The following is a 23,364-nucleotide window of genomic DNA, read 5'->3' on the forward strand; positions in this document are numbered from 1 at the left end:
TTTTAACTGCCCACTACATCCCTTTGACTTGGCCACCAATCAGATGAGGCCCTTGACATCAATTTTAGCCTAAAGTTGTAATAACAGTTCGTGCTTGGACCACTATTCTACAGAAAAAATACTTTAGGGCCACCTAGAGCACCATGTGCTCTTAAGAAATTTCTGTGGCTATCTCAACAAGACTAGACCCCTCAACATTTCACCATGAGTTGGTGAGGAACGATTAGTGGTTAATGGATGCTGGAGAAGGGGTATCATTTTCTCCAGTGGTGTAGCTACTAATAAGTTGCCCATGTTCTAGTAACAACCCCCTGTTCATGCTTAAACAAGAAACTCCTATTAAACTCAGGAGGCAGCACATAAAATAAGACAGGAAAGCAGGGGGCAGGGCTTATTGAGAGGAAGGGCTCCAATGGGAGAGGGGGGGTGAGATAAGAGAATGTGACATGGAAGTACTAAAATTATTATATAGATATATAAAACTCTGAGACAATAAAATAAAAGCACTAAAGAGTTCTCCAGGGTGCCTTTGCACTCAGTCAGTCCTCCTGCAGGCATAACAGCTATGCCACACCACTAAGAACTACCCAGGTTCCTGTACCTGTCAAAAGGCCTTCTGTTCTCCCCCTTTTAGCTTTATAGTTAGCATAAGAGGAGTCAAAGTACTCAAGGATCACTCTCTCCACAAAAATGCGTGTAAGACTTATTGTGCTGCAAGCAAGAGACAGTGGGAGGGAATCGTTTTGTAAGTGCCCGCCTTGTTCCGCACACTGTTGCAAGATCTCATAACTTAGTAGGGAAATGTTGGGAGGCTATTCACATGTACTGTGCAAAAATAAAGAGTTGGAAATGCTCGTCTCAGCTGAATTTAGAGGAAGGTGAAGACTAAACTACATGTGACCAATGCAATTGATTCTATAAATAAGCAAAAGTTATCAGCATTCCAGGCAGAGACACCAGAGTGCAGTGCAATGGCTGTGTGAGACAGGGCTGCATCCTGAGTGCTTCAACGGGAAGAGCTCAAAGAGGAAGCTGTCTCTTTCTACTTCTGTCTTTTTGTTAACTGGAGAGTTGCATTGAATTGGACCTAAATTTTACAGTTTTAGATTTACATACACTCAGTTATAAAGTTTTCATTTGCATAAATGCTGTACTTATTGTATTTACTGGATCCATGTGGTTATTTCAAAGTAGAGCAGCACTGGAACTAGACTTGATAAGGGAGGAACAGCTCGTTGTGCTTGACTCTTTACCATTTCCCAGGCTTACGGGAATCTGGGTAAAACTCATAAGGAATGAGAATATGGTGGGTGGGTTTCCGTGGCAACAGTGATGTACAATGGTAACCTCTGCCGGCTCCTCCCAGCCTAATCTGTTTCAGGTAGTGGCTGCCCAAAACCAAGCCATGAGAGAAAGCAAATCGGAACCCTCACCTGAAGACTCAGGGAGGAGCAAAAGAACATGAAAAACGGCAATCCACATGTTCTCTTACTAATTAAAAGGCAGTGAGAAACAATCTCTGAACACCCAGCTGAAATGAATGGCCCCTAGACTGACAGAGCTAGAGGCTTCCTCACCAACCCTCAGCCCTCCAGTCCTGTCGTCCTGCTAAGCACTAAGTGTGGCCTGTTTAACTCCTCCCCTTCCTGCCCTTGCCATGCTTTTCTTCTCTGCTGCTAAGTCTGGAGAGAGCCATCATGACTCCACCCCACAGCTTGGGCTTTGTCCCAGGTCAGGTCGGTGTGCCTCTTGTCCCAGAGCGTGCAGTGGGTACTGCTATGGCTGAGCCCACGCTCTGTGCTAGGCTGTAAGGACGTGGCTAGTAACAAGGGAACTGTAGATTTTGAAGTCATGTCATATGACTTATATATCAATGGGTGGTTATACAACTAACCCCCTTTTTGGTGTGAAATAATCTTTCTCCCCTATTCTTCAAAGGCAGGATGCTTTAGCCTTGGGGTCAGTTGGTCATGGACCATACGGTGGCCCTGTATTATTTCTTCTATTCAAAAATATCTTCCTTTCAACTCTGTGGCATGGCTTCTACTCTTTCACGCGCCCGCTCTGCTATCCCATAGCCTTTAAAGGCTTCCTCGCAGTCCCAGAACTTCCTTTTCCTGTCTGGGAAGGGTCCTATGGGCTGCATGTTTGTTCGTGGTCTGAGCTTAGAGAGTAGTTATGTTTATATTTTCTTTTGCACAGTCATCAGTGTGAGTCATGGGCTTTTCCCTATTTTAGAACAAATACCCCTGAGCTTGTGATACAGCCTAATGACACACAAAGTTATAGATAAACACATTACATCTCTCTGGGAGAAGTTAACATGGGAACATTGTGGAATCAGATGCAAACTTTTAATATAAAACAAACATTAAGAAATATTTGTGCTTACAGCAGAATGTACCAGATCTCTCTGAAAGCAAGTCATTTTTATTCTGCAGTGGGGAACATAAAACATTAAGAATTTTATATAAATAATTTTTCATTTTTAAAGTTTGACATGCTCCATCTCAGTGAGTCTCTCTGGAATGGTTTTTCATGACGTTATGACCACAGACGTTAAGCTTTAATAATTATGACCTGCTGTGGACACTGCCTGGAAGTTTTTCCAGGGAACTCAAAACATTTCTTAGTGATGTGAAAGGGATATTATTAATGTCATGTTTTACAGATTTATTTCTCCATAAACTTACAGGTATCTACATCTTATTCAATATATCTTTTTTTTTATCAGTTCAGTTTTAAATGATGGCTGGCCACCTTCTGAAAAGAAAGAACTGTCTGCCCAGCTTCAGAAATAAAAATGAAGCCTATAGAACACAGGGAACACTATGACTTTCCTTTGCTTCGAATCAATGGAATCACAGGTTTCATTATTTTAGCCATCGAGAGAGCAGATCTTATTTAACCTTGAGTTACAGCCTCATGGAAACTGACCATTTGTTCATTCTAGGTCTTTAAAAATTATAGGCTAGGAGTTATATCTGGTCTATGGTCCTTTTGGACCATCCAGTATTTGAAACATCAGAACATTCCCCGTATGAAATCTTACTTCTGAATTCTCTTTTAACAGTGATAGAATTTAGGAACACAAGGCTCTGTGCTCCATGGCAATTATTGATCAAAGCCAAATAGAGGTTGTCATTGTCATGAAGGGCAGCTTCACAGTAAATATGTCCCCTACCCTTCCAATCTTTACATCAAACTTCTTTATTTCTAATTATTGGTGGATGAATTTGAATTGGTTACACTGATTCATTCAACCATCCACCCATGTATCAGGCATTTTTTGGATATCACGTTGTTCTAAAAGTTACGAGCATAGTACTAAGCCCTAGACCCTACCCTCAGTATATGAACACCTCAGAGCGTCCTTGTATTGAAGTGTCTAAAAAATCCCTGTCAGTTTACCCAGAGCATTATGGGAGCTCTAAGGAGTTCAGAGAGCTGAAGAACGGATTCCTTGAGGGACGCCCTGATAGAAACAAAACAGGCATAGCCTGCCCCAGGGAAGCGTAGAAGAGCTGCAGCAGCAGGAGCAGAAGCCATTTGTTCGTCAAACACAAAGGTTGGAAAACAAGGAGAACTGATGTTGGAGCCAAGGACAGCAGTCGGGTGGCAGGAGCCAGCAGTGAGCTATGTCACGGAGCATCTCCCTGATCTGATGGTTGCCCACAAGTCAATCCACAGAAAGGAGCCGTCTATTCCCTTATCAAGTCACAAAGCACGAACATTTTTACTAATCTAAAGAATTAGATTTTAAAACCTCTCCAAATGCCTTGTTTACATCTCCCCCTCTGACAAATCACAGGCAAGCATGTTTTGATAATTCCAGAGTACCCTTATAAATGTCTATCATGATACTTTGCTGCCAATAAAATATCAATATTTTTAGTCAGTTTGCCAGTTATGGGGCATTTCTTCCTATAGTATAAGCCTTCTGTTTGCGTAGCTCATCTTTTACATAAACCTGTTAGACAAATTGGCAGCGATGAAAATTACCAACTCCTAACAACTGTCACTGCCCACTTGTTGTTTCTGGTATGCTATAGGATAAACGTACAGAACAAAGTTCAGGGGAAGAGTAAAATCTCTGGTTAAGGCTGATGTGACTACTTCTAAAGTCTATACAATAATTCCTTTGCAAACCTTTTATTTATACAAAAATCACACATATAAATAACACTTTTATTTTAAATTTCCATGCAAATTGGAGTACACTGAAGAAGAGTGATTCTTATTTTTTAATACTTCATACTATGGGTGATCTGGTCAAAATCTAAGGGGGAAAAGGTCTGTTCTTTGAATATGCGTGTAATGAGCTAGAATATATATTCTCTTTCTTTTAATATAAGAAGCCTATACTTTTAAAACATTCTGAGGCTACATTTAAATACCCTAAAATTTATGATAATGTTAAATGGAAACAAAAACAATTAGGGATGCAGTCATCATGTTTAGAATATACACAATGTTTAAATATAAAAATATGAAAAGATATATATATATAAATCCACATTATTTATGCACAGATACATATGTGATTTATATATATATATATCATATAGGCATATAAATATATTAAGAGATAATCACAAAAACTTTTTTGAAAAGTAAATTTTTAAGAGTTTATATAATTCTTATTAGTAAATCACCTAGGATATATAGCCACAAGGCCAAAACCATGTCATGGTACAGAAGAGTGGAGTTGATTACCTAAATGAACAGAGAGAAATTGAGGTAAAGGAGTGTCCTGAGATACTAAGACCTCAAAGTGACTTTGATTATGGTGGTTCTAATGTTGTATGTCTTCTTCTAATTCTCCTGAAAATTAATAAAATGAAATCTCATAAAAGAAAGAGAAGATGCAAAAATAAAATCTACAACTGAAGAGAGAAATATTCACAGGGTGAGGAGGAGGAGGAGCATAGGAAGTAGGAAATAGAATGAACACGATGGGTGTGCTCGGGGTTCAGTTGGGGAAGTTCCCACCTTCAAGAGAACTATGATCTCACCCCGGACCCCAGAATTTCCCCACAGCAAACCCCATTCAGAGCCATGCTGTCATCCCTTTCTATTTTCTATTTATTTTTTAAATATTGCGCCATATGAAAATGCCTGATTATGTAAAACTTCCCATTTTAGAATACATCATAATTTTAAAAGGGGGGGAAGACCTTTGCCCGTGTTCCTGACCACTTTGGAATATGAGTTAGAAAGAAAGTATAAAAAGCACCTGATTTACCCAAGAGTATGGAAAGAGCATTGTAGATATATACCATGGCATCAAAGTACTTCAGTTTGAATCCCACCTGGGTTAATTAAACACATGACTTTTGGAGGATTACTTCGTAAGTTTACACATTTTTCCCTATCTGTAATGTAGAAAGGATCAATAAGCCTACTTTATAGGGTTTCTATTGGGTATTAAAGAGTTTGCACGTACAAAATGCTTAAGCTAGTGCCTGGAACACAGTGCACCCTTTAGTCATGGTTCCTCTGCCAGTGCTTCAAGAAAGCGATCAATGCCCTGGCCCAGGCACACAAAACAATGGACGTTAATGAAGATTAAACAAAGTTAGAAGTCACTTGCCACTTTTAATGTCATCTTCCACATCCTCCACCCCACAGAGGACTGCCATATGGGACAGAGCAGGTGTAGAACTTCTCCACCACTGTAGTGGGCACACTTCCATAACTGTCCATAGCCGTAGATGCAACAGCAAAGACCCACAAGACAGGAGAGAGGGCAGGACTGTGATGAGACAAGCAGCTGTCCTGGGGTTGTGTGCAATTCACTCTGGGGTTGGTGTCACATGCATCTCTTGGAGTTTCTGTTTCAGGAGGTGTAGGGCAGGACCTGGCAAGCAGGATTTCTAGGGCGTTTCTAAGGGAGGCCTGGAGCATGACACTAAGAAGCCCCACCCAGGGCGATGGTCCTTACTTAGAGTGTAGACTCTTGTGGGGTGTGTGATGCTTGTGTTCTACAACGTCCACATTTTCCTAACATTTCCTTCCTAATGTTCCTTCAGCCAGATTGCCACACTGGCTCTCCATCTTTCCTTGCATTCCACAGCCCCTCCCCTTTCACTTCACAAGTGAAACTTGCCATCTTCCCACTCCCTGGCACTGTTCCCACGTGCAGAGCTCTCTCAAGCATTACATATCTCACAGTTCAAACCAAGACTCCTTAACCAACGCACAGAAGTTTCTCATCTATCTTTTCAAAAGACACATTTCCAACAATCATTAAACAGTGAAATAAACTATTATTGATCACATATATTGGGTTTTGATCAAAGCAGTCTTAATGGTGGAGGCTCCCTGCATGAGATCAGCATTAACTGGATACTTTAGCAAATTTCTTAATTTCCACACACATCGTATCATCATCTCCAAATGCAGGTGATGATAAACTCCTCTGAGAAATGCTGGGAGAACTGAGTAAGTTCAAACATAGAACAAACTCCCTAGAACTGCACTAGCCACAGAGAAATGCTGTGTGAGCTAGCGATGTTTCTATTGGCATTATTAATTGTAGAGAATCATGTCAAAGAGCACCTGTTGCTCTTGCATAGGACCTGTGTCCAATGTTCAGCACCCACACAGTGGCTCATGGCCATCTCTAGCTCCAGTTCCAAAGGATCCAAAATCCATCACAGTCACCAGGAATGCATGTGGCACATGTGAGCAAAACACCCATATGTATAAAATAAAACAAAGAAATCTAAGCTTAAAAAATAATTCTAATCTTTAAATTTTATGTAGGCTTTTATGAAACTTTAAAGGAAAAACGTGTGCAATAATAAGCTCTGTGTTGGAAGAAAACGATGAACTGAAGAAGAGCGCTGGGCACTCTGAACTTCCCTTTCCTCCTTTCCTCGCTTCCAAGTGGAAGCAGTACTGATTAGCACTGGGTTTCCCATGAGGATCAAACCAGTTAGAGTGAATACAGCAAAGGACCAGCAATGCTTCTAAGTCAGCTAAAGCGCAAACCAATGAAATTTGTCACAGACAGTAAAAGCTTGTGTTGCCCTTTTCATGTTTCCTCATAGCTCCAACACACCAGACATCATATTTCTGAATTCCAAGATATATGTTTCTCCTATTTTTAAACAGCATTTTTAATTTAAAGAAAATTACGTGATTCCCCCTTCCCTTTCATCCATCGGACCCTTTCCAGGTTCTCTTCCTTCCAACCCTCCTGTGCCCCACAACTCTATACACACACACACACACACACACACACACACACACGCACTGATATATGAACCCTGAAAGGTCTGTTTTGTTATATGTGATTTCAGAGTTTAACATTGCACTAAACAACCAATGGAGGGGCCAGGTGAATGAAATGACAGTGTGGTTCTTGTATTAATGGAATCCTATTTAACTAAAAAAAAAAAAAATTGCAATCACAATAGATGGAGCTAAAAAAGCTCACAGTGAGTAAGGCAACCCAGACCCAGATAAAGCGTTACATGGTCTCTCATCTGTGCTTCTTATCTCTAAACCTTCAAATATCAGTCTACAGCAGGGAATAAGCACAGAAACCCGGAAAGTACAAAGGGGCTATGGTGGGAGTGGAGGGCTCTCTTGGGAGGAAAATGGCAAGATACAGGTGATACAAAATGGGAAATGAAAAAGAAGAGAAGGGCTCCAAGTGGGGCTGGGCTCCAAATGGGAGGAGAGAAGTCACTACAGAAAGAGAAGAGAGGAAACAGGGCAAATAACATCAATGTTTGATAAAGCCTCAAGAAACCATGTTATTTTATACTTAGAAGAAATTATACACAAGACATTTAAATATGTATTTATCGACACACACATTTGGCAATGATCTCCAAAAGAACCATAGATGAAAAAGTAGCAGGCATGAGAAATCTCCTTTTGAATTGTTGGTCAGGGATATCCAAATATCTGCCAACAGTCTAGACTATTGATGGTTGACTCCCAGAGGTTGAGGGTAAGACCCTATTGCTGAAGACATCTCACACTTAGGATATAGGACTTGGATGATTCTAGCAAACTCTAGCTAAAAATCTCCTCCCTACAGTCTAGTATTCATAGAACTAGAAAATAGTGTCACGCTGCTAATGAGGGAAACAAGTTCTATTCAGCTGCAGCACCTATGACTCTCAACAGTGAGCAGCCTGACAAAAGATTCATAAAGATGTAATAAGCAGCACTTGCTCGTCCATGGTAACCAACAGCTGCCTAATTGATCTTAAGACCCACTCGACAGGAAAGGTCTGTTCCCGTGCCTGGGACTGGAAACCTAGCCAACTTCACAGAATAAATGAGGTCACAGATCTTAGAAAGAATCACTATTCTGCTAGACCAGCATAACCGCTTACTACATTCTAAACCTTCTCTTTCTACCCACAGATAAATGCACCCATCACCCATCATCAAAGAAGTATCTCTTTAGAGCAAACGGAGATCATTACAGACGACCACAATTGGACATCATCAAAGACCAACAGATCATGGGGTGCCCAGCCCCAGTGGATACATCTACATCACAATTTGTGCATCTATTCAGGGAACATTATGGAAGAAGGGGCAGAAAGATTATAAGAACCAGAATACAAAGCAGTCTGGTGTAAAACAGTCTCTCCTGGAAATGGCTACATAAACAAGACCAGAACAATGCCAGTATCAGTAGACATACTAATGCGCAGAGAGGACGCTCCATGGGGTCTCATCCCTGGACTGAGAACTACTGGCAACTGATGACTACCGGGAGAGCTGGCTTCTCCTGGTGATCAGCCTATTTCTCCTATTTTAACACGCCCGAAAGTGCATGAGTCTTATGTTGTAAGCCTCTGTGCTAAAGCTCTGTTGGGTATTAGTCATGGCTGTGATATAGCTTTAATCAGCAGTGCCTATTGGAACATTAAAGACAATAGCCTGCATGGGTAAACTGGGGGATAAAAGTTCAAAAATAAATCCTAGAAATTGTGTGAAATATTCTCTTCACACATAAGAAATAAATGTTCATTTGTGTGTATGTCAGAGACCGTAGGGAGTCCATAAGGAACAGCAGTGAATTGGGTTCTTTAAGCAGTGTTCTGGAAAGATATAATTATGAAGTCAGTTTAATTTCTTCACACCAACCAATTGCATAACTTGAATTTAAAAAAAAAATACCTATATTAGGAGCTGGCGAAATAGCTCAGGGGTTAAAAGTACTTGCTGCTCTTGTGGAGGGCATGAGTTTGGTTACCAGCGCCCACATCAGGCAGATAACAATATCCTGCAACTCCAGCTCTAGCGATGTCTAATACCCTCTATGGTCTCCACTGGCATCTGCACACATCTGTACACATGTACACACACACACACACACACATGCATGCATAATAGTAATAGTAATAATAATGATAATGATAAGTAAATAAATGTTAAAACTGTTTCTACATCAACATTCTGTTTGTCGTTTAGGACAGGACTGTGTAGAATACAGGGCCATGGATGAGTCTCAGTTAAGATGGATTCAGGAGAGTCACTTTTTGAATGTGAAGTGTTCAGGATCAGGTAAAAATAATTATTTTATGAATACACTCTTTTTCTGTGTTCATAAGTTATACATAAGCCACATATACATAAATGTAGGCAAAAAAGTTATTTCAAAAGATACAACATAAAATCTAAACTACAGTTTCTTGAGGCTACAGATTAGAGCTACTTAGAGGTAATGAGATGGGGAGCTCATAGATTTCAATTACAGTGCCTGATGAATGTAAATAATTAAAACAACCATTGAAATTAATTAGTGACTTTTTCATCTTGAAGAAGTGACCAGCTCACAATGTAAACAGGGAGTCCTGGAAAAGACTGCCTCACAGCTTAAGGAAGTGAAGGAATTGTCACCCCACCCAGATGCTTGGCCTGCATAGCTCCTCTCTGCTCTTCAGTCTGTTCCTTGTAAATGTCTGCTTTAAGAATGCTAATATTGCAATAACAGGGGAGAGTTTGATTTGGAGCAGTTTAACTCCCCAAAGATATGTATGACAAGAAATTCAAGTCTCTGAAGGAAGAAATCAAAGATTTCAGAAGATGGAAAGATGTCCCATGCTCATGGACTGGCATATAATTGATATAGTAAAAATGGTAATCTTGACGAAAGCAGTCTACAGATTCAATAGAATCCCCATAAAAATTCCAACTCAGTTCAACACAGAGTTAGAAAGAGCAATTTGTGAATTCATCTGGACTAACAAAAAACCCAAGATAGCAAAAACTGTTCTCAACAATAAAAGAAATTCTAGTGGAATCCCTGATCTCAAGCAGTACTACAGAGCAACCATAATAGAAAATCCGCATGGTATTGGTACAGTGACAGGCAGGTAGATCAATGGAATAGAACTGAAGTCCCAGAAATGAACCCACACACCTATGGTCACTTGATATTTAACAAAGGAGCTAAAATGATGCAGTGGAAAAAAGATTGCATTTTCAACAAATGGTGCTGGTGCAATTGACTGCCAGCATGTAGAGGAATGCAAATTAATCCATTCTTATCTCCTTGTACAAAGCTCAAGTCCAAGTAGATCAAGGACCTCCACATAAAACCAGATACACTGAAACTAATAGAAAAGAAAGTGGGGAAGAGCCTTGAGCACATGGACACAGGGGAAATTTCCTAAACAGAACAGCAATAGCTTATGCTCTAAGATCAAGAATTGACAAATGAGACCTCATAAGATTGCAAAGCTTCTATAAGCAAAGAACACTATGAATACAACAAAACAACAACCACAAATTGGGAAAAGATCTTTATCAATCCTACATCTGATACAGGACTAATATTCAATATATACAAAGAACTCAAGAAGTTAGACTCCAGAGACCCAAACAACCCTATTAAAATATGGGGTTCAGAGCTAAGCAAAGAATTCTCAATTGAGGAATGCTGAATGGCTGAGAAGTACCTAAAGAAATAATCAACATCCTTAGACATCAGGAAAATGCAAATCAAAACAACCCTGAGTTTCTATCTCACACCAGTCAGTATGACTAAGATCAAAAACTCAGGTAACAGCAGAAGCTGGTGAGGATGTAGAGAAAGAGGAGCACTTCTCCATTGCTAGTGGGATTGCAAGCTGGTACAACTCCTCTGGAAATCAGTTTGGTGGTTCCTCAGAAAATTGGACATAATACTACCTAAGGACCCAGCTATACCACTCCTGGGCATATACCCAGAAGATGCTTCAACATGTAACAAGCACACATGCTCCATTATGTTCATAGCAACCTTACTTATAATATCCAGAAGCTGGAAAAAAACCAATGTCCCTTAACAGAGGAATGGATAGAGAAAATGTGGTACATTTACACTATGGAATACTACTCAGCTCTTAAACAATAAATTCATTAAATCCTTAGGCAAATGGATGGAACTAGAAAATACCATTCTGAGTGAGGTAACCCAATCACAAAAGAACATACATGGTATACACTCATTGAAATATGCATACCGAGAATCTCAGAATACCCAAGATACAATTCACAGAGCACATGAAGCTCAAGAAGAAGGAAGATCAAAGTGTGGGTGATTCAATCCTTCTTAAAGGGGGAAAAGAAATACATATGGGAGGAGATACAGAGACAAAGTGTGGAGCAGAGACTGAAGTAACGATCATCCAGAGACTTCCCCACCTGGGATCCATCCCATATATAGTTGCCAAAGCAGACAATATTTTGGATGTCAACAAATGCTTGCTGGCAGGAGCCTGATATATCTCTCTCCTAAGAGGCTCTGCCAGTGCCTGACAAATACAGAGGGGGATGCTCTGGCCAAGCACTGGACTGAGCACAGGGCCCCCAGTGGAGGAACGAGAGAAATGTCCCAAGGATCTGAAGGGGTTTGCAGCCTCATAGGAGGAACAACAATATGAACCAATAAGTACCGCACCCCCCCAGAGCTCCTAGGGACTAAGCCATCAACCAAAGAGGATGGAGAGACCAATGGCTCCAGCCACATATGTAGCAGGGGATGGCCTTGTTGGACATCAGTGAAAGGGGAGACCCTTGGTCCTGTGAAGGCTAGTTGCCCCAGTGTAGGGGAATGCCAGGACAGGGAAGCAGGAGTGGGTGGGTTAGTGAGCAGGGGGCGGGGAGATGGGATAGAGGAGTTTCCGGAGGAGAAACAAGGAAAGGAGATAACATTTGAAATGTAAATAGAGAAAATATCTAATAAAAATCTCTTAAAACAAATAAATAAAACTATGTTTTCTATATTGAAAAAAAAGAATATTTAAGTCACCCTTAGAAATCAGTTCTTTTCAAACTAGTATGATAATTGTGGTCATTTAAAGTTCTTTTTGTTAGCCTGCCAGGAAGAGCCTCTCCTGGTTCAGCATGAGGGTTTTGTTTGTATTGATCAAGTCAGAACAAGATGCTTCCTGCACTCAAGTTATAGCTTCTATAATGGAAACGTGAAATGTGCCCTGAATAGGCAATCAGTCTTCACACAACCATCTTCGCAATTGAATTCCTGCAGTACATACCTCTGGGTAAATACTACACACATGTCTTTTTAAAGTAAGCAAATCTATGTTTGTTTTTTTGAGTTTTGTTTTGTCTCATGATTTTGTTAGTTAGTTAGTTTGTTTGTTTGTTTGTTTGTTTGTTTGTTTGCTTTGAGAGAAAGATAAAAGGCATGACATTAGGTGCAGACACTGGCAGGACTAAGAGAAATAAAAATTATGACCAATATATGTTGAATAAAAATTTTAAAAATAAATTATGCAAATCCTTTATTGAACTCTAGTTTCATGCTGTTATTATTTGCTTGGTTTTAATTTCAGGAGGTAGGTATGTACCATGTGGGTGTAGGTGCCCATGAAGGACAGAAGAGGGCAGAGGGCAGAGCCCTTGGAGGTTGAGTTCTAGCCACATTATGCAGAGGATGGGAGTTAAACTCTGGTCCTCTCAGAGGCAGTGTGAACTCTCAGAAGTTGAGCCATCCTCCAGGACCTTATCCTGTCATTCAAGTCAGTGTCTCTAACAGGAACTGTGTGCTGGTGTGGGAGGCATTTTGTACTTATTCTAGAAAAGGTGCACTTTATGTCTTTTGCTTTTAGGATTATAATATACTTTATTTCTCCATTCCTGTTTCTCCCTCACAATTCCTGCCATATATATATATATATATCCTTGCTCTCTTTCAAATTCATGGCCTCTTTTTTTCTTTGTTTTTGCATGCATATATGTATATGTCTAAACATAACCTGCTCAGCCTGTGTAATGTTACTTATATGAATGTTTTCAGGGCTGACCATGTAGTATTGGATAACCAATGGGGAAGACTTTTTCTCCCTTGCTTGGTATTCGTTGAGTGCCTGTAGTTCTTTGTTTAGGGTTGAGGCCACGTGACCTTTCCCAGTCCACGTTGGCATGTCTCTTGTTGTCCTTGTTCAGGGCATGTTTGGGAAGTCATGCTGCTGAGACTTTATGAGTGTGGCTCTTGACATTACTAAGAGAAACAGTCTCACAGTAGCTCCTCAACCCTCTTATGCACTGTTCTCTGAAACTTAGATGCATGTAGTTTTCTACATGTATCCATTGGAGCTGGGATTCACAATTCTGTCATTTTACTGATTGCGGGTTGGTTTTTTTAAACAATCTATGTCTTGTAAAGAGAAATTTTCTTGATGAGTGTGAGGATTACACTTATCTGTAAGTGTGGGGACAAATAATTAGAGTATAGTTAGGGATTGTTCTAGCTTAATAAAGTGGAGGCTCTAGTTTCTCCTCTGAGATCAGCGAGTTCACTGACAGGTAATTGGCTTCCCCAGGACCAGACATGATTTCCCTCTTATTGAATTAGATAGCTGTAGATTACCTCCAAGGCAAGAATGGCATTATTGAACTTATCATGTTATCATGTCGTATTACCATGTCACTTATCATTATCAAGTCACACTCTTCATTGTGGTAGTCCATTGGCATCTTCCTCTCTCATTTGGAAGCTTGTGTGGCACCCTCTGGTGCCATGAGTTCTAGCCTTCAGAGGGAGGCATTCAGGTCAGTTCCAACTCAAGGTCCTCTGTGCCCTGTGTCTGAAATACATGTGTCTTCAGTAATTGTGATTTATCTTCCACCTGCAGGCAGGGGTGTCAAATAAGAACAATGGCAACACACGTGGCCTGTACATTTTGGCAGGTTCTTCCACACCCCTGCTGCAAAAGAGGGCTCCTGATACCTGGTTCAGGAGCATTTGTTAGGTGACCTTTGCCCCTTGAAGGGAGCATCGTTCTCCCAGATTAGAAAATTTTATTTAAATTATGTTTGTGTGTTTATACACGATGTCTGCATTCTTTAAAGAGTTGTCATCTGTTTGTAGATCTTTGGTTAAATTTGCAAGTCACCTACAGAACATTTATCATGCTACACACCTTCCTTGGCGAGAAAGACTGGCAATCTTTCAAAGCTTCATTTCACTGTTGATGGAACAGAGAAGGGAGTCTTTGGTCCCTTCCTGCATTCCTAGTCCTTCTCCTGCAAGCTGTGACCCAGTACGAACACCCATCAACCTCTTAGCTATTCCATTCTTTCCTTATCAGTCAAATAAGAGTTTGGGATGCTCGCAGCTCACAGCTTTTATTCCAGGTTAAATTCCTTAATGTCTATGAAGCACAGAAGAGTCCACAATACCACAGCTAGGCTACAGCTTTAGGGAGCCTTTACTCCAGTTGTTGGGGTGCCCACATGGAGACTGAGCTGCACATCTGCTGCATATGTGCAGGGAGCCTCACTCCAGTCCATGTGTGTTCTTTGATTGGTTTCCGAGACTGGTCTCGGTGAGAGAGCATGTGCCTAATCTGGCAGAGATTTGCCTGCACCAAGGTGGCATGATAACCAGGGGAGCTCCACCTTCTCAGAGGAGAAGACGAAAGGGGGTAGGGGAGGGTCTCAGTGGGGAGCAGGGGAATGGAAGGTAGGCAGTGCTTGGGATGCTAATTTATTTGTTTGTTTGTTTGTTTGTTTGTTTGTTTAAAAGTCCACAATAAATTTGTAAATTCTCCTTACTGAATGTAACCATATTAAGTAAGCAGAGATAAGTAAATAGATCCAAGAAGCAATTAAAGGTCTGGAGTATGTAGGTCGACTCTGACCAGCACAGATGGAGAACATTTTGAAAGTAGAAAACTGTAGTCAAAGGTGCCTAGTGCCATGCAGATTCATGATGTGTTTTCTCCTGTCTTCTGTATGTAATGAGCACGGCACAGAGATCTGGGCTGCGCATATCAGAGCCTGCATGTGACTCTCATGTTATCCATGGCAAGAGGGAGGAAGCGTGAGTAGGAGGAAGCTGTGCGGAGCCCTTTCTGTGGGTGTAAGAATGATTGTGTGGGATGTGGCGAGGGTAGAGGACCTTTCTGTACGTGTGTGACACATGTGCTTCTGAGATGCACTGGGTTGGGCTTGCATGAAAACTTGCCAGCTTTGTAGCTTCCTACTCATGCCTAACATCTGTAAATTTCTCCATTGTTATTTGTAAAACAAACATTAAAAATAGCCAAGTGGCTGCTTTTAAGACCCAACCACATTTGTATAACAAATAAACGACTTACTGCGGAGTAGGTATCCCAAAAATGTAAGATCCCCCAGATAGATGTAAATATTTTGGATCAGTTGTCTGTAGAAGCAGGATCTTACATTGCATTGTATACAATTCTTCTTAGTATTTTTTCTTCTCTTCCTAAAGCCTCGATTAACTGCAAGGGAAGCCAGTTATGTCACAGCCATGTGCTAGGGGATAGCTGTAACACTTGTTTGTGTAAGAACTGTGATTCAGTCAACTCCAGCAGCTTAGAATCTTGAAAAGCATACCAAACGTTAAATGCCAGAGTTTAATTGAAACACGGTGTAAAGATGAAGATGTCTCCTTGCACTGAAACCAGCAGAACACTCCTAAACAAAGAGCAATCACAAATGGTAATTTAACTCATTAGACTCAATCATCGTTAGCATTTTAATGAAACAGAGAAGGGAAAAAAAGAAGAGTGGACTCAACAAAATGTCCTTTTTTGATGATTTTTTCTCTCTAAAAGACAAATTGCCCTGGGAGTTACTTCTGACAACTCAGGGAACATAACTGTGTGGACAAAAATGATGGGCCATCTCCTGAGACATGAACAACACTCTAACCGGAGCGAGTGCTGACGGCGTTCCAGTGTGTCTGAGGACGTCCATCGCACAGAGCTGGTGCCACCACCATGAAGAAGCACGGTTCATGACCATCAGAGCTTCCCAGTGGTTACTAATTACCTCAAGCCACGGGACATTTTGAAACAAAACAGGTGTGTCTGTCACACAAAGCCCTCTCCATTAGGTCAAGTGTGAGACCCTCTAGCACTGTAAATGCGTAGGGAGGGGCTGATCCCTCAGTGAAACTGAGAAACCAAAATCAACATTGATTTTCACACCTGCTCTTCCCCTGAGACATGCCTCTAGAGCATAAACCTCGTCACCATTAAACATTAGTTGATAGTCATTGATATTTCTGTTATCTATGCATTTGGGTTATTATCAGGTGATCTATATCCGTATTGTATTTTTAATTGTTACATTTAGTTTTCTAAGAATTGTATTTTCAGCCATGTATGGTGCTGCACACCCATCATTTCAGAGCTCAGCAGGAGGATTTCAGCTTTTACTACATCATGTGTTCAATGCTAGCCTGGACAACCTAGTGCAACGCTGTCTCAAACATGAAAATGTAACTCCATTTTCATGAGTAGATGATCGATTGGCCTGCTTTAACCAACATCCAGGATTTGTCACTAGGGTTACTGATGGTATTTCAAAGGGCATAATAGTTAATTACAATTCTCACTGAATTCAAAACACTACCTGTGTATTTTTGGTTTCTTAATAGGAATCGAAAATAGAATTAGAAATATCTTTGGGGTTTGAAGAGATGAGAGTGATTGTTCTTCACACATGAGGAACCAAGTTCAAATCTCCAGAACCCAAGGGTAAAAAGCCCACATATGGTTCCATATGGCAGCTGTAAGCCCAGCATCAGGAAGTAGAGACAAATTGATTCCAAAAGCTTACTCCACAGCCAGGCTAGCTGGAAGAGAAGCAGATGGGTCCGAGAGAGGCCTGGTCTCACTGGAAGAGGCAGTAAGGCAAAGAAGCCCAGAAAAACACACTCTAAGTCCTACTCTGTCCTCCACATACACAAACAGGAGCACACACCTGCAGTCATATGCGTTCATCACGCATATACCACACACTTAGACACACACGTTACACACATGCATGTGCACATGCACACACGCATGTACATACACACCCTTGTAATCAACTTTAAAAATAAAATTGGATTTATTTTTTCTATGGGTGTATCCTCACACATATATGCCTGCACACAATAAATGAATAATTTTGATAAAAACTTAGTAAAATAGAACTGCACTCTTTTCTTTTGCAGATGTTCCATCTGCCACTTTTCTCAGTTTCATTCTTCCCATAAGGTTTTCCGTTTTTATACTGTGATGTTTTCTGCACACTAACTTTATGCCTTTCCCCAGGTTACACTGTTATCCTAAGTTCGTAAGGCCCTACCACTGCTGTTTTCAGCTTGCTGTGCAGTGGATTCTGCTTTTATCTCACTCTCTCCCACTTAACTGTTTCCCTGTGTGCTCCATCACTGGTTCTACTGAGCCTATTTTCAGTGACTTGCTCTTGGATGAATCTCCTAAGCAGTCAACATGGACGGGACTATTCCTTCTTCATGACTTAGGGTTAGGGTTAATACACTAAGATCCTGAGGCTTGAGGATCTCTAGTTGAAATTGCCAGGGGTGGATATGTCTTCTTCCTAGTATTTGCCCTGACTCAGTGCTAATGGGCATCATTTTTCTACCCTAGTCTCAGGATTCTGAAGCCCTGGGTTCTTTCCAGATACATCTCTGTTCGAGCTCTCGCCTCATTTACAGCTCAGACCTTTTCCACGTTCTCTCCTCTCTGGCATCTTTGTGCCTGACATACAGCAATCCCTCATAATGTTTTAGCAATGTAAATAATGATCTTGTTTTGTTCCGTGGTACTTTTGATCAAACCCAGGGACCTTGGGTGTGTTGACAAGCATCTTATCATGGAGCTATATCTATTCCCAGCCTGTCAAGTTAGCAATGCTTTAAAATATTTTAAAATACTACAATGTGCTTGCTACGATGGGGTATTTCTTACATTTATTTATTAGGGGTGCACATTACTGCACAGCACACATACAGAAGTCTGAGGATATTTTTCCAGAGTCAGTTCTCCCCTCCCCAGATCAGACCCCAGGGATCAAACTCAGGAGGTGGAAAGTGGCTTTAACCACTGAACCATTATGCCACTGTGCTACCTTAAGTTTTTCTTATTGCTTTAAACTAACATTATCAGATTGTCCATAGTTTTAGTTTTTCTTACCATGTCATTATTCACAGTCTGAACAGTAATAGTAACAATTCAATAGTTTTATAACCCAATGACCAATCAAACTAAATCAACTAGTCCCTGTTGCTTTGGAAACACTTTAATATCATAGACTAGAGACACACCTTTAAATAAAAGAACTCCTGGGGCCTTGGCTGGACTTGAGACTTTATTTGATTCATCACTCAAAATGACTGTATTAGTATACGGTGTTTGATTTCTAATCGGAAGTTAGAGAGAAAGAAACCGAGTATCTTTGTTTCAAAAGCACCATCATTAAAATATTGACACTCCCACTTCCCAAAGCTTGAAAATGTGCAGTCGGTCTTCCATAAGACAATTTCCCACAATCCTCAGTAGTCAAGCCCTAAAACTACATGTACAAACATTGTTTTTAAGAAGAGAAATGTGGGGCTAGAGAGACGGCTCAGTGGATAAGAGCACTGAGTTCAATTCCCAGCAACCACATGGTGGCTCACAACCATCTGTAAAGGGGTCCGATGCACTCTTCTGCTGTGTGTCTGAAGTCAGCTACAGTGTACTCAAATAAATAAAAATAAATATTTTAACAAATAAAAAATAAAAACAAACAAACATTAAAAAAAAAAAAGAAGGGAAATGTGAAAGAGAATTTCTTAGTGAGAGTGGGTGAATTCGTATCACCAGAACGGCCACTAACAAAGCTCTAGAATCTTATAGGGAAATCTCAATGAGTTGAGAAACTAGCCACCCTGTACCTGAGATACAACATTGATTGTTACAACTCCACCAGTACACATCTGGCTGTGAAGAAAAACACAAAAAACAAAAGTCATCCCTTCAGAAGAATAAAAACCTCTACCAAAGGGAACTGTTTCTCTTCAGCATTTCCTCCTGTGTCATACATACGGAAGAACTGGTGTTTACTAGTTAAACTTTTTCAGTTATATTTACATTCAACCGTAAAATCTTAAAACTTTGACAGAGAACACAGTGGATGAAAATAACCCTGAACTTTTGGGGGAAATAATAGCTTTGGAAAAGAAAAGCTTTAATTCTGGTGTATGGTTCACTCTCAACATGACTCAACAAAAGGTGCCCACCATGAAATGAAGCCCGTGACAGCATATTTCTGCATCCTGTCCATGTGAAGAGTGGGCTGAAATTCCTAGACTGAAGGAGAAAAATACTTTTGCTCTAAGTAGTATATTTAGAGATCTGCTCTAATTATATAATTATTGAATATACAATAGTAAACAAATTATCATTAGAATTTAATGAATTTAATTTTTATTTATTTGAGTACACTGTAGCTGTCTTCAGACACACACCAGAAGAGTTCATCGGACCCCATTACAGATGGTTGTGAGCCACCATTAAAGAAATTTGTGATTTAATCGGTAAATCACGTTTGAAGACATTATAGAAAGTGCTCAGAGAACTTGAAATTCTTACTTTATTTAATCTCACTGCTGATAACAGAATAAGTATTTAAAGCAAAAACATTTTCCTAAAGACAAAGAAATAAATCAAAATGGGGATTGTAGAATAAAAATGTTTTGTTAATGAGACCATCTAATTCTTGAAATCACTTAATTTAGCCAATAGATAATGTTACTAAATAGCATTAGAGCTTGGCAGAATTCAATTCAAAGTCAAGGTCTCCTTATGCTGAGCAGACGGACCTCAAACCTGAAACCTCCTACATAGCTGAGTCCACCTGGCCCAGCCTCGCAGTGCATTTGCAAATAGCTGTGCATGGAATTCCATGATCAGTTCATTTTCTATAATTATTTTTTCTTGCCAGGCATCTTCTGTTATACTGTCAAGAACATGTCTAGTGATGTCCAACATTACTGGAGACTTAAGAATGCTGGCTCCCCATCTACATCTAGGACCTAGGGAACCTAGATCGTTAGCAGAACCTCCAGGTCATCATGTGCCTATTAAAGTTTGAGAAGTTTTAAGTCTGTCTAAGGAGACAGAACATTTTAGGACTGGGAGAAGGCCCAGTGGGTAAAACTGCCTATTGCCAAATTATGAGTATGCCGGTCTAAGAAAAATGACGAGTCTGAGGCCAGTGAGAGACCCTGTCCCCCCAAAATAATGTGAAGCACTGTAGAGGAAGACAATGTCCATCTCTGGCCTCTACACACTAACACCTGGGCAGGCACATCTGCACAGTACCACGCTGCACACACACAGGGAGGGGGGCAGAGGGAGACGGAGGAGAGAGATTTCTAATTGGACAGCAAATGTAACATGGACAAAATGTCCTGAAATTACCTATTGACTGTGGATACAAAATGTAATGACATGAGGGGAAAAATGCTGGACAGTATAACTTAAGAGGGAGCTTTATGTTGACTGAATTATATCTTGATTTCCCGGAAATGGAAGGGTAGGTTATAGTAGATGTGTTTGGCTTGCACAGCTCAGATAAATAGAACCACTTCCAACTTTTTTGTTTTCATCCTCAAGAAAATGTAGATGCCCCATTTCCTGGGGGCTCAGTTCTCACCAAGAAAATAAACCACAGCAGGCTTTGACTCTCTCAGCCCTGATCACTGCCCTGAAAGCCAAGCTATGTGATGAGGGTCTGCCAGCCCCTGCCCCCTGCCCCCCACCCAGGCCCCGATGGGGGTGGGGGAGAGATAGAGCCCTCCCTCCACACTCTAGAAGAGCTAAGGAAACTGATAAAGCCTTTCCTAGGAAACAGCTTGCTGAGGGCTGTGACAGGCCAGGAAACCTGGGTACTTGGACAAGCAGAGATTAAGCGAAGGTGTAAAGATCCTGAAAAACTATCAGCCTGCAGCACATGTGGTCACAGACCTGGGGGGGGGGGGGGCGGGCACAAAAGGGGGATGGGACTTGGTTTCTCCATTCTATTATCTGCTGTCTGTCCTTCCCCAGCACCACTGTCATGGGGGGGGGGGGACAGTTGTTGTTATTGTTATTGTTATTGCTGCTGTAGTAAAATAAAGGCTCGTGGTTACTGAGAGGCCACTAGTAAAGAGTTCATCTCTGGTTTTCTGTCCTAAGGGTACAAAATCCTGAATGGGTCTATCCCCCCCCCCTTTAATCTCAGCCCCAGGGTGAGAAGGAGGTTGCCCTTTGTCTCCCTTAGTAAGCCTTGCTCGCGACCAGAGGACTGTGGTAGAGCTGCACAGTGCACTATGCTGGGTTTCGGCCCCAAAGTGTATTCAAAGACCCTTAGAGTTCTGATCTCCCACACAAACTGAGTCACTGGAGCAAAAACTGGAACCTGATCAGATGGTGCCTGTTGAGCAGAGTTCCTCAGGGTGGCAGGGACTGTAGAAATTTTCCAAGCATAGCCCCCCTTGTGGTGACAAAGCATCAGGTCCCCTGCAGTGACCTGGCATCCCACCACCTGTGGTGGGGCGGGAACCACAGCAGCTCAATTTGAGGATGAGCGCCAGCCCCGAGTGCTCACCGGCAGCCAGCTTAGTTCCACCCGCGCTCGCTCGCACCCCTCGCTTGTCTGGGAGTGTGGAGAGGCATCGCTGGTGCGACACGCACGGGACCCACTCCTGCCACCCATGCTGCCCTCGCCCGTACTTACAAGCTGGGGTAGTAGCCATAAGGTGGCAGCGGGAGCTGCGGGTAGCCGTCGTCTCCCAGCTCGTCCATCAGCAGATAGTCCTGGCTCTCGTTGCGCCGCGCGCCGGCTCCAGGGGCAGCCTTCGGAGAGCCGCCCCTCCGGGTCACGAACCCCGGGCTCTGGCTCATGGCACAGTGCCTGGCCGGCCGGCACCCCTGCTTCCGTGGATGGGAACCTGGGGAGAAGGGGCCGCGTCACCTACCGAGCTGGTCCAGAGCAAAGCGATGCCAGGGAGAGGATAAAGAGGAAAGAGATGCAGGTGCCTGGCTGGCTGGGTTCTGCTAGTGGCTTCCCTGCCCTCCAGAGTGGAAGTCACTAGTTAGGGGCTTGGGAGACAGCGGCCAAGGGAACCTTGACCTGAGCGCATCCGGACCGCGCAGACAGGCGGCCCCAGGCTCCCAGGCAGAGGGCACAGGCGGGGCCTCAGTGGCAGCCACCAGGGAGAGCAGCTGAAGAGTTACTATGTCAACCGCGACTCTCAAGCCCTCGCCTCCCGCCTTCTTCCCCCACATCCTCCGTCACGATCCCCACCTTTAAAGGGATCGAAAGGACCGTCCAGAAATCCGCCGACCCCAGTCTGGAAGCCACAACATGCAGAGCCAGAAAAAAAAAACTAAACTAGAGGAAGCCAGGCACGCTCTTTATTTGGGCTTGGGAGGGCTAACTGCTCCCAAAGTAGGTTTCTTAAGTAACGCCAAGGGAGGGCTTTCGAGGAAGTTTCTTTTAAGTAACAGCCAGAAATCAGGATGCTCTCTTTCTTCCACGCTTCCTTCATTTTCTTGAGATGTTTCTCCCCGTTCCCAAGCTCCGACGTAATGGAAGAGCAGTCTGCTGTTCTTACCGCGGAATGTTCCTGCTTCCGGAGAAAACGAAGAAGAAAAAGGACATTTTCGGATGATGCCTGCTTGCTCTAGGGAAAATCCTCTCTGATTCATTTGAATGCCAGAAGTCTTGGCTATGCTTGGTGTATTCTCCCCAATGTCCTAACTGCTCTGAATACTTGTATTAAAAATCTGAGCAATTGGCATACGTTTGTCAACATCAAAACCTTCTCAACAAGAACAGATGGAAATTCTCTCAGAGGTTAAAGTGTTTGGGGCAAAAGTATGGGGACAGGAGTTGAGGTCTCCAGTACTCACATAACAATCTTCCATAGTGAAGGAATGCTTTAACTTGAGGCTGGCTGGCTAGCTAATCTAGCCAAAACAGCAAGGTCCAGGTTCAGTGAGCCCTGCCTGAAAGTCGGGTGGAGAGTTGACAGAAAAAGAGAACTTAAATTGATCCCTGACTCCACATGGACATTCAAATCCCCCACCCTGT

At 41.9% G+C, this 23,364-nt stretch overlaps 1 protein-coding gene across 2 annotated transcripts in view; it reads right to left on the reverse strand.

Annotated features, from left to right (window-relative positions):
* Trpc6 (transient receptor potential cation channel subfamily C member 6) overlaps positions 1-22,675 on the reverse strand; it is a 112,282-nt gene extending 89,607 nt beyond the window's left edge. The window contains exons 1-2 of one of the 2 annotated variants that reach the window (XM_052189142.1): positions 22,576-22,675; positions 22,006-22,219 (exon numbers count right to left, since the gene is read on the reverse strand). In XM_052189142.1, the coding sequence (XP_052045102.1) occupies positions 22,006-22,172 (167 nt within the window). In that variant the 5' untranslated portion in view covers positions 22,173-22,219; positions 22,576-22,675. Of the gene's footprint in view, positions 1-22,005; positions 22,520-22,575 lie in introns of those variants that run through there. The other variant, XM_052189141.1, reaches the window with a different exon arrangement.
* Between the last annotated feature and the right edge of the window lie 689 nt (positions 22,676-23,364).

This window comes from Apodemus sylvaticus, chromosome 7 (genome assembly GCF_947179515.1).
Source record: "Apodemus sylvaticus chromosome 7, mApoSyl1.1, whole genome shotgun sequence".
In the NCBI taxonomy this organism is placed as follows: Eukaryota; Metazoa; Chordata; class Mammalia; order Rodentia; family Muridae; genus Apodemus; species Apodemus sylvaticus.